Source organism: Anas platyrhynchos, chromosome 2 (genome assembly GCF_047663525.1).
Source record: "Anas platyrhynchos isolate ZD024472 breed Pekin duck chromosome 2, IASCAAS_PekinDuck_T2T, whole genome shotgun sequence".
In the NCBI taxonomy this organism is placed as follows: Eukaryota; Metazoa; Chordata; class Aves; order Anseriformes; family Anatidae; genus Anas; species Anas platyrhynchos.
The window spans coordinates 42,417,569-42,432,400 of record NC_092588.1 but is presented as its reverse complement, the minus strand read 5'-3'; the positions used below and the strand labels follow the sequence as shown (position 1 = coordinate 42,432,400).

The window sequence follows — 14,832 nt, the reverse complement described above, 5'->3', positions numbered from 1 at the left end:
TAGGCCCTTCCCACCAGCTGCGTACCTACCCCTCTGAGGGGTTCCACATCTGAAGAGCATCACATTTCTAGTATGGGGCAGGGATAGAAAAGCATCTGGATGGCTGAGGGTTTTCAGCTCACCTCCCATATGTGGCATGACGCGTGAACAACCCTCTTGGAGAGCTCTTCGGACCCCTTGACTGTCCTGTGCCACCTTGTGTGTGTCTCTTCAGCAAAAGCCTGTTTCCTCTCCGAGCACCTGTATGTTATTGTGCCGCCTGTCCTTAGGTATTAAGTAACCTACATGTATTTTGAAATAGCATAATGATAAATAATGTGATTTCTCTCATGATAGTGCTTGGACTTTTTCATTCTCCTGTGTGTTATGAAATATGTAGGCTGATAATTTCAATGAGAGTTACAAGAGGAGAGAGAGACTTCCAGCCAGCCCTGGAAATGCACGGGATCATTTCAGAGCCGAGCAAACTCTCCTCATTACAGTCTGCGTTCACCAAGACTCCCAAAAACCCTGTTGCTTCAGTAAGTTCAGTCTTTACCATTTCCTTGCACTGTCCTCTCGGTGGTCTCAGTCCATCTGGCAGGTTTTCAGCAGATCCTCGTTTTCTGAGCGGTGGCATCCTTGTGTTGATAGCTCAGCGTTGGGAGGGGAAGTGGGCGGGAGGGAGGAGGAGAGCCCCATGACAGCAGAGGGCTCCTGAAAGCCGGTCCTTTCTGCCTATAATGTTGCATTGCATCAATTCTGGAGAGAGGCATGTATAATTTAGGATTGCAATTTTCCACTGTATTTCTAATTCTGCACCAGCTTGAACTGTAACTGTCAAACGCAGTTGTGTTTACATCTTCGTTGTAAATTAGATAATTATGAAGGTATGGTTTTAAAGCCCTTTTGTGCCTCTTTTCTGCAGTGAGGTGATAGATGAAGCTATCTGTCTGTTGTATTGTCTAGTCTCGTAATTACTAAGTGGACGCAATGTCTTCAAAATTACGATTCAGGCTGAGAATATTTTATTATTGGTTGCTGCAAGAAACATCTGGAGAGTGCTTAGAGCTTGAGTGTGCTACGGCATTTCATAGATACAGTTTTATTGGATCCTTATAATTTGTCTGTTTCCTTTTCATAAGGCAGGAAGGGCTAACGGAGGCTTTTGGGGTCTTTTAATTTTTTTTTTTTAAGGTGATTCTAGATATAAACTTCTTTAGCTAGTCTGAAGATGTTTTTTCTGTTGGCTGCTTGTTCAATCTGAAGTAGATAATGTTCTGTTGATATGTCCGAAAATGCTTGTGCTCCAGATGGGTCAGTATTATCTCTTTCTGCTCCTAGGCAAATTAATAAAACAAATTTAAAAAGTGCAGAGGAAAGCAGGCGGCTGGCTGATTCAAAGGGAGAGGCTATGTTTTTCATCACCACCCTTTCAAAGCCTCTCTGAATCAAAAGAACCATTGGATTGCGAAGGCAAGACCTATGCCACACCAGAAGCTCCCAGTTCAGCAATTTTCCCAGGGTAAAATTATAACTCATGTTTCCTCAGCACAGGCTGTAACTGGCAGCGTTCCTTCTACTTCTAAGGGTGAAATTGCTGGGGGGAGAATAGACATCTAATGTGCCTCTGGAAGTTTTACAATGGGTGTTAGCCTGGCTTTGTGAAAAGGTAGACGTTCTTCTGGAACATGCCCAAGGGCAGGTGCTATTCAAACTGTAGTGTAAATTAACTTTAAATAAGGTAGTGTGGGCTTATTTCTGTTGGGGTTGTGAGTCAAATTTGCAGAAAAGGCCCATTTCTCAAATTCTGACAGTTAATGACAATCTTCCAGTTATCCCACTGAAGTCTGCATTTTTATGAGTCTTTAAAATCTTCAGATATGACTGCAATTCAAGATGGTAATCTTTATTCATGTACTGCTGATAGGATCTTAACTCGCAAACAAAACAGACAGATTTTAGCAATGCTTGTTTTTTGGTGTTGCTTCTCACCAGAAGATTATGGGACAAATTACAAACTCAGTACAAGAAGAATGTAACCAGTTGTTGTTGTTTGGTGTTTTTTTTCCCCCGCTCAAATTTTGACAGCATCTTTAAGGAGTTGTTTAACTTTGCATTCAAATGTACCAACATGGTCCTGGCAAACATAAGTTCTTTTCTTTTAAACCCAGGAGGGAGTGTTGTATTTTTTTTTTTCTGTTGTTGCTTTTTTTTTTTTTTCCTTGTGCTTTTATTATGTAAAGACTCTTACAAAATATGCATAGAGTGCCTGCTAGAAGTGGATGAAAGGCAACACTCGAGTGAGAAGTCTGACAAAAATTATGCTATTAATATCAACATCTCAAGCTGCGAGGTATCCACCTGGGAGGAGTTAGAAGATGGTTTGCAGTGTTCAGAGCTTCCCTGCCCCTTCCCACCTCTGTTCCTGATCTGAATCCCATGTACACACGTGGGGTTAAGGTGGCTGTTGCATGGTCATCATCAAGAGCAGGAGCTGATGGCTGGGCTCTTCCCAAGGGCCGGGGAGAGCTGCTCAGGCAGCTGCCACCTCCAGGCAGGAGGTACTGGCCCCGGATGAGGGCCCAGAGCAGGTAGGTATCTCATCTGCAAAGGCACTGCACCTCCTGCAGAAGGGATGAAGTGGTCCAAGGTGTTTGGATCAACGCTGCCGCTGGACAACTGAAGCCTTGTGTGGAGGAGAATGGGTCTGTCACCTCCGTCCTTCGCCAAAAGGTGAAGCTCCCTTCGTGTGCTTGCTGTGGTATGGAGGGCAAGAGAATTCACCTCCTCTCTGCTACCTGAGCTTCGATGGAGGAAAGAGAAGAAGAAAAGTGACCTATTTTCCAGGCTTAAAGGGAAGTGAATGAAACTGTCCTGGGGGCAGCAGAAGCAAAGGCTTTTGTATCAGCTGTAGTGTTGTGGGCAGGGCTGCCAGGCTGCTAAACGCTCTCAGGCCTGCAAGCTTCTTTCCCAGGGACTGCTCATCGTCGTGTGTTTCCTCTTAAAAAATAAAAATAACTACATAAAGGTGTCCGAGATGACTGTGGTCTTTCTCCATCGAGACTGAGGGATCTGTTGGCAGTCTGTGTCTTGTGATAATTTCTGCAGGACCTGGCAGGATCCACTTTTTGTCCAGAAGAACACAGGCGGCTGAGTGAGGTGACTGAGGTGCCCAGCTATGCAAACCTTCACATATTTGGGGCTGGGCACGTTACTTCAGGAAGGCTCAGGCTGGGGCCTTGCACTTCCTTTTGGTCACTCCTAAATCAACTTTATTGTAGGTTTGAGTAGAAGCCGGTGCAGAACAAACAAGCTCCCCATGGAACAAACGGCCTGAAATTGCAGGTATCTAGCCCATCCCTATCTTGGGACGCCATGAGAAGTGGCACAGCAGGTCTGTTGACCTTTGGTCTGATGTCCTCCTGCGTCCTCCTGCTTGCTTACGGGATGTTTTTGCCAGCTGCGTGCTGGGGTGCGCACCCTGTGATTATCCGGTGTCGGGTGGGCATTGTGTGCTGCACGGTAATTGGGAGCAGCTTTCGAATCCGGTTCTGCTTGTAAATTAAATTGCCACTTTTCCTGAGCGAGAATCCAATCAGCAGCAAGCCCCGAGACCGTACAAGTCTGCTTCCATTAAGAAAAGCAAAGTGGCCAGTGGATGTGTGCTGGGGGAGGGCGATGGGCCTGGGCTGGGCCCCCGAGTTTCGTGGGGTTTTTATTTTAATAGTGCAGCGGGTTGCACGTATGCAGAAGATCCTGCCTGCATCATGGGCTTAGGTCAAGTCCTGTGCCGGCCACATTCACCACTGGCTTGACCAAAGTGTAGAGGGTGTGCACAGCGAGAAATGGGGAGGTGGTGCAGAAGAACAGAGCTTTACTTGCAGGGCCTGAAGGTAATAAAACATTTGGGCTGGCCTCAGCAGCGCCTACCCAAACAGGCAAGGGGCTGAGTTCCCATAAAGAGTACAAAATTACAGAATATCTTGAGGGAGGTATTAAACTTTTGTATGCAGTTTCAAGGCCTACGGGAAGCTTCAGAAAAGTTTATAAGCACTCGAAAGAATATCTCCTCTCTCTGTAAACTTGACCTTCTCCAGATTTCGGACTTGCTGCACTAGTGGTATAAGCATAGCTCCTGCCCTTATCCCTAAAGCCTCCCTTCTCAGGTTAATTAGATATTTTCTTAAGCTCTCAGTGGACAGTTTCTGATGAAGCTGTGGTTAGAGCTGTTCTGCTGAAGTCAGTCGTGAGCTACAGGTTCAGCTACTGTCCACCTGGATGTTGGGGTTTTCAAAGCATCTTCAGGCTCCTGTCCAAGGGCACTTTTAGCTGTCCTGAGCCTGCGGGTAGGCAGTGCTCCTTTTTCCCTCGATCCCTTGCCTTGCACATGGTTCTCTGCACCTGTGGCGTTTATCCTAGGTCCTGATCAGCTCCGGTGAAATCCCAGCAAGGCTCGTTACGCCAAGGAAATGCAACCACGTTCTCTCCAGCGCTCGCAGCACTGACTGGGCAGATATGCTCGGCAGTGCCCAGGTCTCAAGGAGGAGGCTGTGAGCAGCCGGCATGCAGGATATGGAGCAAAAGGGACCCCTGTCTCGAGGGATGGGATCGGCGCTCCACCCCTGGGGACAGCACCTCTGGGACAAGGAGGATGTAGCAGTTAAAATTGTCCCGTCAGGTAAGTGCTCCACTCAGTATCGCTGTAGCCACCCTGCTGTGACAAAGGTTCGTCATTGCTTTTGTAGACTTGGTCAGTGTTTGAGCTGTTGCACAATGCAGAAGAACTTACCTCTAGGAGATGGTTTGAGCCATGTCATTGTCTTCTGATGGCCTGTACCTTACCCCCGGCTATGATGTTCCCCTCTGTGTATCTGTGTCCTATCTCTCAAGCATCCATGTGTTTCTGCAAATCGTACTGGTTGCTGCAGACATGGCACTGGTGGTGGGCAGTGAGCAGCTGCTTGGTGTAGTAGTTGGTTTTGTGCTGTATTCGTTTAGTGTACAGTGCTTTAGCATCTCAAGAAAACCCTCCTAACTTCTCAAGCTCTCTGTTGTACTTGACTTTCTTGTATAGGATAATTTGGTCTTCCATCACATGTTGACAGACATTCAGGATGTAAAATGAGGCTTTTCCTCCAGAGGTCTAAAATAATTCTTCTACTACTACCGCTGCATCTCAGGGGACCTAGTATCTCAGCTTACTGTGGCACTAAATTGCATCTGATAGTGTTTTGGGCCTGTCTTTCATGCAGCACTCAAACACAATTGTTTTGGAGTTTTGCTTTATAAATGCAATTCTTAATGTTCAGAGTCAGCAGTCCTAAAGCTCGCAGCTGCAAGGGAGAGAACACTCATTATATTGATGAAAGGCAAAACATTACAGCACAATCGGCAGATTTTCGCTGGGGAAAGTGATGCGTTACTTCTTTGTTTTGCAGACCCAGTGGCTCCAGTACAGCCCAACCATCTCCTCAGAGAGCTACCACCTGTCAGGGTAAGGGTGAAGAAGCAGAAGAAAGAGCATTGATATACTCATGTGTAAACACCTTTTGCTAGGGTTTGGCCAGTAGCCTGGGCTACTTCTTGGTGTCTGTGTTACTCAGAACGAAGATGAAGAGAAGCACCACGATGGCATACGAAGACTTAGGAGACTGAAAAGCATCTGTCACGCTCCATGCTGTACACGTAGTCGTCTTTTGAACACCTTGTGGGCTCTTTCTGAGGGGCCAGCACAACCTGGTGTCATCTGTGGATGCAGCATGCCATGGCTGTAGCCAGAGGATTCAGCCCATGAAGGAACCCAGGGCTGGGTTTTCCCCTTCCAAGAGAAAGTGTCTGGGCTTCCTGGACACGTAGCTCTGTATCTCTGTGTGCTTGTTACACCTTTCAGAAGAGCTGTTTGTACTCTACTGATATTGTTTATATTGAATAAATATATTCTCCAGCCTCTTTGTTGTGGTGACTGTTTCTGCTGAATTGAAAAAAAGTGGGGGGTACTTGCTTAAGCATTGTGGTGAGACATGATCATGATTTTTTTTTTTTTATCTTTAATGAAATGTTTATTTTGAAAAAGTGTGGCCTCAAAACGAGGACACTTCTGCAGGAGCCAAATCTGAGAGAGTCATCCTGATGTTCCTGGTTTGGACAAGGGACTTGAAGCAGGGTATCACGCATACCCTCAGACACCCCTAAATATCAGCCCGCTGTTTATTTCAGTGGTGGGGCACACAGCTGTCCATGAGATTTGAATGGTTCCTACTTTGTACTGAAGGAATAGGCATTTGTGCCTCTATCTTCTGAAGTGTTTTTGTTTTGTTTTTTTTTTCTTCACCATTTGGATTCATTTTCCACGCAGTGGGGTTGCATGTCTTTGGAGGAGATGTTTCTGCCAGAGAATGCTGGTGTGACTATGCTGTCTGCTTTTGCTACTTGAAGTGATCCCTAAGCACAGAGCTTCTGTGAAGAGAAACCTCTCCCTCATGGCTTTCTATTGTAAGAAAAGATAATGGGTACAGACAGATTTGATGCAATACAATAAGCTGTTGCATGATTGTCTTTTCTACTGTCCTGTCTAGATGAGACAAGCTTGTCCTCACCTTCCCCCCAGAAAATCCAAGAAACTTTGAAATATGTAACTTGGAGTTTCTCAGCAATTATAATTCCTTGAATTGTGTCAGGGAGGATCCAGTATGATACAAAGACTAGACCTGCAGTATATCGAGTAGCATTTAGATGCTGCTGCTTGAGCTGGGCTGGCTCCTGGACATATATTGGCTATCCTAACCACAACCAATAATGATACCCGTTCTTGTGGGTCAGGTAGGTGGATTCTTTGTACTTGAGCATTGGTCCTCCAGTTGGGTGAGCACGGGTTGTCTTGTAGTGCTGTGGCTTATGTCAGGGTTCCTGGTTTAAGAAGGGAACTGAAATGACTGCTCAAGACCACAGAGTGTAAATAACACTTTTGAAATGCTTCTAATCACAGAAGCCTAACACGAGCACATATTTTCAGGGGAGGAGGAAGCCTCCTGTCTCTTTGATTTTGTACACTTAGCAGCACATTTTAATAGCTCGTGTTCTTGAGCTTATTTATATTTATGTATATGAGTTTATATACCTCTTATTTCTTCCACTTGCTGCCAGAAGATTGACATGGCTTCTGTGTTGTCCTTTGGTGGACCAGTGGCATTGGTGCACATCTCAGCCCTACAGCTACTGTGTTTTGTCAGCCTGGATGTAAAGGCTTATTCTTTACCAACCCTCTTCAATGGAGTTGGTGAGAGGAAAACAGGGAGGAGAAGAGATCTGAAAGCTTTCCTCCTCCACGATCTTTGGTCCTCTTTGGTAGAAAGGCTTCTCAGTACTAAGGACTTCTGTAGGTCCAGGGGAGGAGGAGTTGAGGCAAGGTTGCTTTTCTGTTGAGTCTACAGGAAGGCTTTCCTAGGGCAGAAAGTGAGAAGGAGGTCCAAATATACTCTGACGACCTGGGCCGACTAACTGCTTGCTGTTGAAAGCTAAATATCTTTAAGCTGCCCAGTGCATAGATTTTTAGTAGTTCTTTCAATATGTAGCTCCAGCAGTAAATTTGTTCTGTTTGAAATCTGAACTCATTAGTTTGAAAAGTTGTTGGGGGGAAAAAAAGTCATTGAGTAGTAGTAATGATAGATGTTTAAAAGGTATTTCAAGCATTTTGGTCCACGGGAAGTGGTGTAAAACACTGAGATTTCCTGTTCTTTTTAAATTTTCCATAGGGCAAAAATTGAAATATTTGAAAAGGAAAGATACCAAGTGAAAAATGAACTGCTAGCAGATTGGGAAGGTCGCTGCCCCTATAGCCTGCATGGGCTCTGGCTGTGGTTTGTGTCCTGCTCGTGAACAAAGTTGGTGCAGTTCCTGAGGCACAAAACCACCTCTGTGATCTCCCTGCCGGCTGGGAGCAGCCATGGCTGAGCTACAGACCTTTCTTGGGTCACAGAGGGACCTATGTGAGACCAAACACCCCAAGGAAGGCTGCTGAAGAGCCTTTCAGCCCTCTTTATCATCAGCTGTTTTAAATAGCTTGAAATCGGCTGGGTCCCACTGAGTTTGATTTCCGTAACTGCTTTCTCTCCTCCTCTAATTGTGTGCAAGGAATTATATTTGTAAACACTTCATGTTAGTGGATGCCTAATTTACCAGTAGCGCCTTATTCTAACCACTTTTTTAATCTAAGCTTGTTCACCTCGTATTTGCAGTAATCCAGCAAAAGCAGTATATTTTTCAGAGGGACTATCTGCCCCTATCATCTTTTCCATAGCTGAACTAAAACAACAGTTTAACTTCAATCTGTTAAGCAAATGTCAGAGCGGTGATCTTCTCTGCTGCGCTGGTGGATTGCGCCACATAAAAGAAGCTGGTTTTCAATCGCCTGGTTCTTTGAATCCCACTTCTGCATTAATTTCTCCGGGGCAACTGGATAGAAATAGAAATAATAGTAATACTATTGCTTCATTTCAAAGTGGCCGCCAAAACGGTAGTGAACAGGTTTCATCCAGGGAAATGCTCTTTGTGAGCTGAGGCTGGAGCAATATTAGCATTAGAGTTTTTAATATCTAAATATTAAGTATATGGGGCATTGTTTTTTGAGGCACAACTACTGCAGGTAACTTGAAGGGGGAATGTTGAAAAGGAGGGCAAAATAAAATAGCAAAGGTTTTAAGATAAAATTGTATGTACTTTTATTCTATATTTCTTGGGAGTTTTAGTAGGTAAACTTTATAAAGGGCCGCTTGGTTGTCTCACTTTTGGAAACCAGTTCTTTTTTTGTACCTCTTTTTGCGTTGTGAAAGACCCATGGTCCTTTGACCAATATCCCATCCTCGCGGTGATGTTTATCCTACGCCACCTTCTCCCATTTTGTACACCCAGTGCTATCACAGCTATGCTGAATGAGGTCCCAGCCTAACTACAATATTAACCCTGCAAATCTGTTCATTTTCTCCCAAGCAGCCCCAGGCAGGTTATACAGGAGAATGTGTCCAATTGAAAAACTATTACAGGCTCCGCGGTGCTGCAGTCTGCTAAATTGTAACAGGGCTGTGTTTTTCTGACGGAGAGGATCCTGGTGAGGGGAGTGATGTTATGTATTTCATACAAGTTACAGAATTTATTTTTCCTTTTAGTTTCAGCCTCCTTTGTTGATTTTTCAAATTGTTTGCCTGCTTTTAAGCACTGAAAGGTGTTCCTTTCCCCATGATGTGTGCTCTTTCCCCACTTTGTATCGTTTCTTGCCTTCTTACTTTCACCTTTCCAGTTGTTGTTTTTCATTTTTTCTTCATTATTTTACTAAATATCACGCTGCAGATCAGTAGCATCTTGGGTGGTGGTTGTACCACATAGCATTTATAGCAGACATTAGTTTTGCATAGCGTGTGTACCTTATTTTGTCTGGACTTGTCTTCATTGCGCTGCAGGCACCTCCTCGAGCAATTGTAGTGATTAAGAGTGGTATTTCTGCAAATAATATATTAACTTCTGCTTATACAGAAACAGGGGGAGAAAAAAACAAAACCCAACCCTCCCCCCTCAACATCTAAACTAGGCATTTTTCTTCATCCCCTTCGTTTTTATCGGTATTTGACCTAAGCTTGCTTTTGCGTATGAAAGAAAATTAGTTAAGTACCTTGTGGTTTATAGATGCCTTTTGTTACATATTACTTGGATTTATTGTGCAATGCTGGCCTGTAAATCATTTCAGTTAGACATTTACCTGGCTCACGTTGCCTTTATGCTTTGAATCTTTAACAGCCATGAAAAATGTATAAATGTTTTTGGCGGCGAAGGGCTTCGCCGGCCCAAATTCCCCGCAATTCCCCGCTTCTGCGAGGTTTCAGTACCCGGCTCTGCGGAGATGTTTACAAAGGAGCCATTACCTTGTGCAGCTAAAAGATGTGTTGAAAGAACAAAGAGAGTTTTGTGATGAAGTGTATCTGACTTCTCGCTGCTTTGCTTACCTTTTAAATGTAAAACCTGGTAATTTGCAAGGGCTTTTAGTTCTCAGGGCATCTCTGTAAGGTTCCAAGGTGCGTGGAGCTTTCCTTCAGCAGAAAGCTCGCCTGTCTCAAAACCGCTCTCGAATGCATTTCTATTTTAATCCCCAACTTTGAATGCAGCCTGCCTTACTGGCTCCAGCAAATCGCTCTGCCCTGCCCCACCCTGTTGGGCGCACAGACTACGAGCGCGCTGTTTACCGGCGTTACATCTCTGCCTTTGTGACTAAAAGTTGGTTTCATCAGCAAGCATCTGCTCCTGCTCCACTTTCCGAGCTCGCTTGCCCGGGGAAGCCGCTCAGACCCGCCGCCTATGTGGGGCACGCCGGGGCATCTGTCGCTATACGTCTAACTTTTAAATGGAAAATGTCTTTCTCAAAGGCTGTCGATGTCCAGTGGTCTGCAGTGCATGAACAGTTGGCTAGTCCAGGTGTCTCTGCTTCGGTTTCCGTGATATGTGAGTTGGAAATTCGAGAGAAGAGTGTGCAGAATGGAGGAGTTGAGGGTTTGTATTTCTCTTCTGACTGCCTCGCAATGACTGTGGAGGGCTTGGGAAGGAGCGCAGATATGCTACCTGTGGGTTTTAATTAAAATAGTAATTGTTCTTAGGCTTTCTGTCTGCAGCTCGTGGTGTCTTTGTCAGAGCCTATATCAGCTCTGAAATGCGAGAATGAGCTTTTTTTCTCTCTGCACGGGTCGTCTGTCATGAGCAGGGTTCAGGAAGAACTTGTTGTATTGAACGTGGTTTCTACTTTCTGGGTTTGGTCGTTGTGTTTTGCCACACTTTACCTACTTAAAACATAGTCAGTTAAGACTTTTGGATTGATTTTAAAGATTGCCAAATATTTGTCTGTGCTTTAATGAGATGAAAATCATAAGCTGAGACTACGAGACAGTGCTATTGACTCAAGACTGTGGGTTTCTGCGAGGTTTTCAAGGAGATCATTAACCCACGTCTATCTCTTCACAGGACAGTCGGCCCAATATGTCAAGACCTCTGATCACTAGATCCCCTGCATCTCCATTGAACAATCAAGGCATCCCCACTCCAGCACAACTCACAAAATCCAACGCACCAGTTCACATTGATGTGGGTGGGCACATGTATACCAGCAGCTTGGCCACGCTTACAAAATATCCCGATTCCAGGTAACTTTAAAAAGATTGTTCTGCATGTCTTTGGCAACTCTTTTTCTTCAATTTCATGCTCGGACATCCCTGGGCTGTCTTAGACTGATAAATTTAGTTCCTTTTGTTTCAAAATTAAATGAGGTTTCTTTGTTCTTAGGAGGTTAGACACTGACTTTTCTTCCCCTGCTCCACTGTGTTTCAGACAAATGGCATCTCTACAGACCCATATGTTTATGTACTAAAACAAAGTTGATGGTAAAGTAGGTTGACTTTCTACCACGTAGGATTCTGGTTTGATGCCTGGGACCTGTTCTGTGGTTTATGACAATCGAAAACTGTATAGGTACTGCATTTAAGTCTAAATGTAGAAGTGCTGGGATTTTTTTCTTTTGGGTCTACTTTCCTGTACTGTCACAGTATATTTGCAGATGTGTCAATTGAGGTAAAGGCAAGGTTGTATGTAACAGAATATAGGACAGCGTTAATTTCGTACTTTTTATAGAATCTTAGGATCTTTTACATAATTGACTCTCTTAACTCTCACTTCATATATCTTCTAAATGAGAATTTAGTGGCTTTGGTAACTTACTAGCATTAAGCAGTTAGAAAAATTTGGGGTGCATGAGCAAAGGGTGTATGTAGAGTTGCTGTAATAAAAGTGCAGCTTTAAGAGAACAAGAGTTCATCGAACATATTGTGGTATGTGGATGTTTCATGGTGGTGGTGGCAGATAAACATTGTAGTGATATTGTAATTCTAAGAGTGGTTATCAGTTATCAGAGGTTGATTGTGTCTACAGTATTAGTCTACACCTTGCCCTTCACTGCCTGATCCTGCGGGAAGACAGTGTTACCTTCATGGTCTTTCCACGCCAACCTTTGAGTGGGGAAGAAATTAAGGTGCAGCTCCCATTCCCCCCAGCCTCTGCACTACTAGGGCAAAAAAGAAACTCTGTGTAGTGTTGTCGGCATAAGTTCACGGGAGTGGAAGACCCAGAGGGGCCCCATTGCTACCTTGACATGTGTCCTGCAGAGGGGTGAGGGCAGGTCTCATTACTTCTAACAGGACAGATGGGTTGGTGTACGGGGGTTTAGTGAAAGAAGGAAGGTGCAGTCTGTCAGATTCTTGGCCAGAGAGGTTCTTGGCAGCATTGAGATCCTTTTTTTTTTTTTTTTTTTTGTTTTGTGAATGGTTTGAGTGATCCTGTTCACCATGATGAGACTTGTAATTCTTGCACTGGGACCTAAAGAAATTAAATCAGTGCTGACTAAGGCTTTAAGAGAAACTTAGAATAGAAGTATTCAGGTTAGTCCATGTCTTGGTGGAATCCTATCGCTCTAGTAGAATCTCAGTTAAGTGGTTCATTTAACAATTACCCAGAAAGATCCTTATTGCAATTCAAGCAGCCAATTCTCTGTTTCTGCTTCAAGAGCAATTCCCTCTATTAATTATTGTCCTATCACATGACTGGTCTCCAGTGTCGCTTTTGCCCATTATCTTCAGCTATTTTAATAGCAGCAATTCACAACTGAAGCATTTATTCAGAGAATTTCTTTTGTCTTCTCAGATTTTGTTTCCATCAGCCCTTAGCTACTGGGTTGTGGAGGGTGAAGACCAGAGGCGAGTTTGTGAGTTTCTTGATCCCACAACTCTAACTTGCCTTTCCGGAGGGTACAAGATACACTTCATGGGATATAATTTTGTTCTAAGCATAGGTTTCACTGGTACTACTGCCTCTGCAGCATGGGACTGGGACAGCGCTTCTAACAGTAAGAGCTGACAGTGCTATGGGAAGAGAATGGCATATGAAAGAGAAACAGCTGAACACATGGCCTTTCTTATGACAACCTCCTCAAGGAAGGCCAGGCAGAGCAAAGTAATAAAAGCATTGCCAAAGCAAAGGCCTGCCAGGAGAGATTGAAGCAATGTCTGGAAAAGCTTGAACTGTTCTTCAAGAATGGAATCTGCCCTTTTCAGAAGCTTTTCTTAGGACCTGATTGTGTTCAGCTACTAGAAGTGGTGATTACTTAGCGTTTTCTCAGTAGCTGTAGTAGTGGTGGTGTCTGAAACTGTAGGGAAGTGCCTTCCTGTTGTGTATTCCTTCTTTCAGTGCAGTAGAAGTGGCTGTTTCTATTAATAATGCATGCAGCTTCTGTTTCCATGTCAAATTCACCGGGACAGCATATTCCTTTTTAAGTGAAGAAACACTGAAATGTCTTTCATAAGTGTGTTTGGTGGCAGTGGAATTTAAGCTTAATGCATTCTGCATTCAATTGAGCTATTGTAACACTTTAAAGTGGAAGCCATGCCTCTAGTATCAAAGCTGGTTTAATAAATTAAACATTTTAAAGCTCTTCAAACATAATTTAAAGAAAACCCAAACTCTAAGTTATAGTCATTCTGTTTCAAGTCGTTCTGACATGCGTTTATGTTTCAGTTCTGACAGTAAGTGTCTTTTGAACCCCTTGATGAGTGAATAATTCCAGTACAGTTATTAGAATCTGGAATTCCCAGACACTTCCAGAACTTGAGATATATTTTTTTTAACATTAGCAGCTTCAAAAGAGCAATTACTAAACTCGTTTGGATGTCAAGACCGTGGCGTGAAGCAATAAGCTGGCAATCATGATATTGTAGCTTGTTTTTTGTCTGTGAGATCTTACCTTAACGTTTATTTCCAATGTTGCGTTTGTGTATACATATGGTGAGTGCTGGGTACACATTATCTAGTAGTATTTGGGCCTTACTAGAAATTGTTCCTTGTAGCCTGACCTGATCAGTCTGTATCCACAGACTAACTTTGTTAGTGCTGGTTTACTCTAATCCAAGCTTTTGGTCAACATTGCTTTTTTTTAATTAATTTTTTTCTACCAATATTGTGTGTGTGAATGAAATCAAAACTAAGGCAGGGCCTCACCAATCTCTTAGGGTGAGTTGAAGCCTCCTGAGGCTTACTGTCACATGAAGTATTGTCTTTGAAAAATAAGGTCTTGACTATCTTGCCTGAAAGAGCACTGCTCCAGGGATGAGTCAAGGCATAGGTTGCAGGCTCCAGCATCTAACAGGTTGAGACATGAAAGTCATTAGGCTCCTGACTCGTATTACATGCAGTCTAAGGGCCAGAAGCCTAAAATGAACCTTTCATCTGTGGGCCAGGTACCAGAGTCATCTTTCTTTGCGAGATTGAAAGGGTGATATCCAAAGCAGCAGCTTTGGAGTCACTGCGACTTGCCAGTATGGAGGAGACCTGTCCTGATAGAGCAGTCTTTGCTTTGGAGCAACTGTACTCTTCCTTCTCCTTTTGGGTTCAGTAACATTGCTTCTTGTGCCTCTCCCTTCTTCCCTTCTTGGACAGGATAGTAGGGAATTGGAAAGAGTACTTCAAAAAGGGTTCCTTAAATGGTACCAGGTAAAGACTTGCAGCTTGCAGGGCACGTTTTCTGTAATTCTTTTGTTAGATCCACAGAACCAGTTTGTGACTTGATATGTAAAACGCCTACTGACAAGCATCCATCCATTCCTCCAAAGAAAACCTAGGTGAGAGTATAAAAGCATCTTGCTGCTGATGCTGGGCCCTTGCCCTTTGCTATGGAAAGTCCATCGAGGGCTTCTCTCAAATACTCTTACAAAGAAACCAAGGAATAAGGACCTAACTGTATTCTGGCCAAAGGCTGATTGCAGTGAAGAAATC

At 43.9% G+C, this 14,832-nt stretch overlaps 1 protein-coding gene across 8 annotated transcripts in view; it reads left to right on the top strand.

The window, feature by feature from the left end:
• KCTD1 (potassium channel tetramerization domain containing 1) overlaps window positions 1-14,832 on the top strand; it is a 97,614-nt gene that overhangs the window by 53,225 nt on the left and 29,557 nt on the right. For 6 of the 8 annotated variants that reach the window (XM_072034628.1, XM_072034627.1, XM_027452204.3 and 3 more), the window contains one exon: window positions 10,981-11,159. In XM_072034628.1, coding sequence (XP_071890729.1) covers window positions 10,996-11,159 — 164 coding nt within the window. In that variant the 5' untranslated portion in view covers window positions 10,981-10,995. Of the gene's footprint in view, window positions 1-379; window positions 1,505-10,186; window positions 10,516-10,980; window positions 11,160-14,832 lie in introns of those variants that run through there. The other 2 variants (XM_005009485.6, XM_038174654.2) reach the window with 2 other exon arrangements.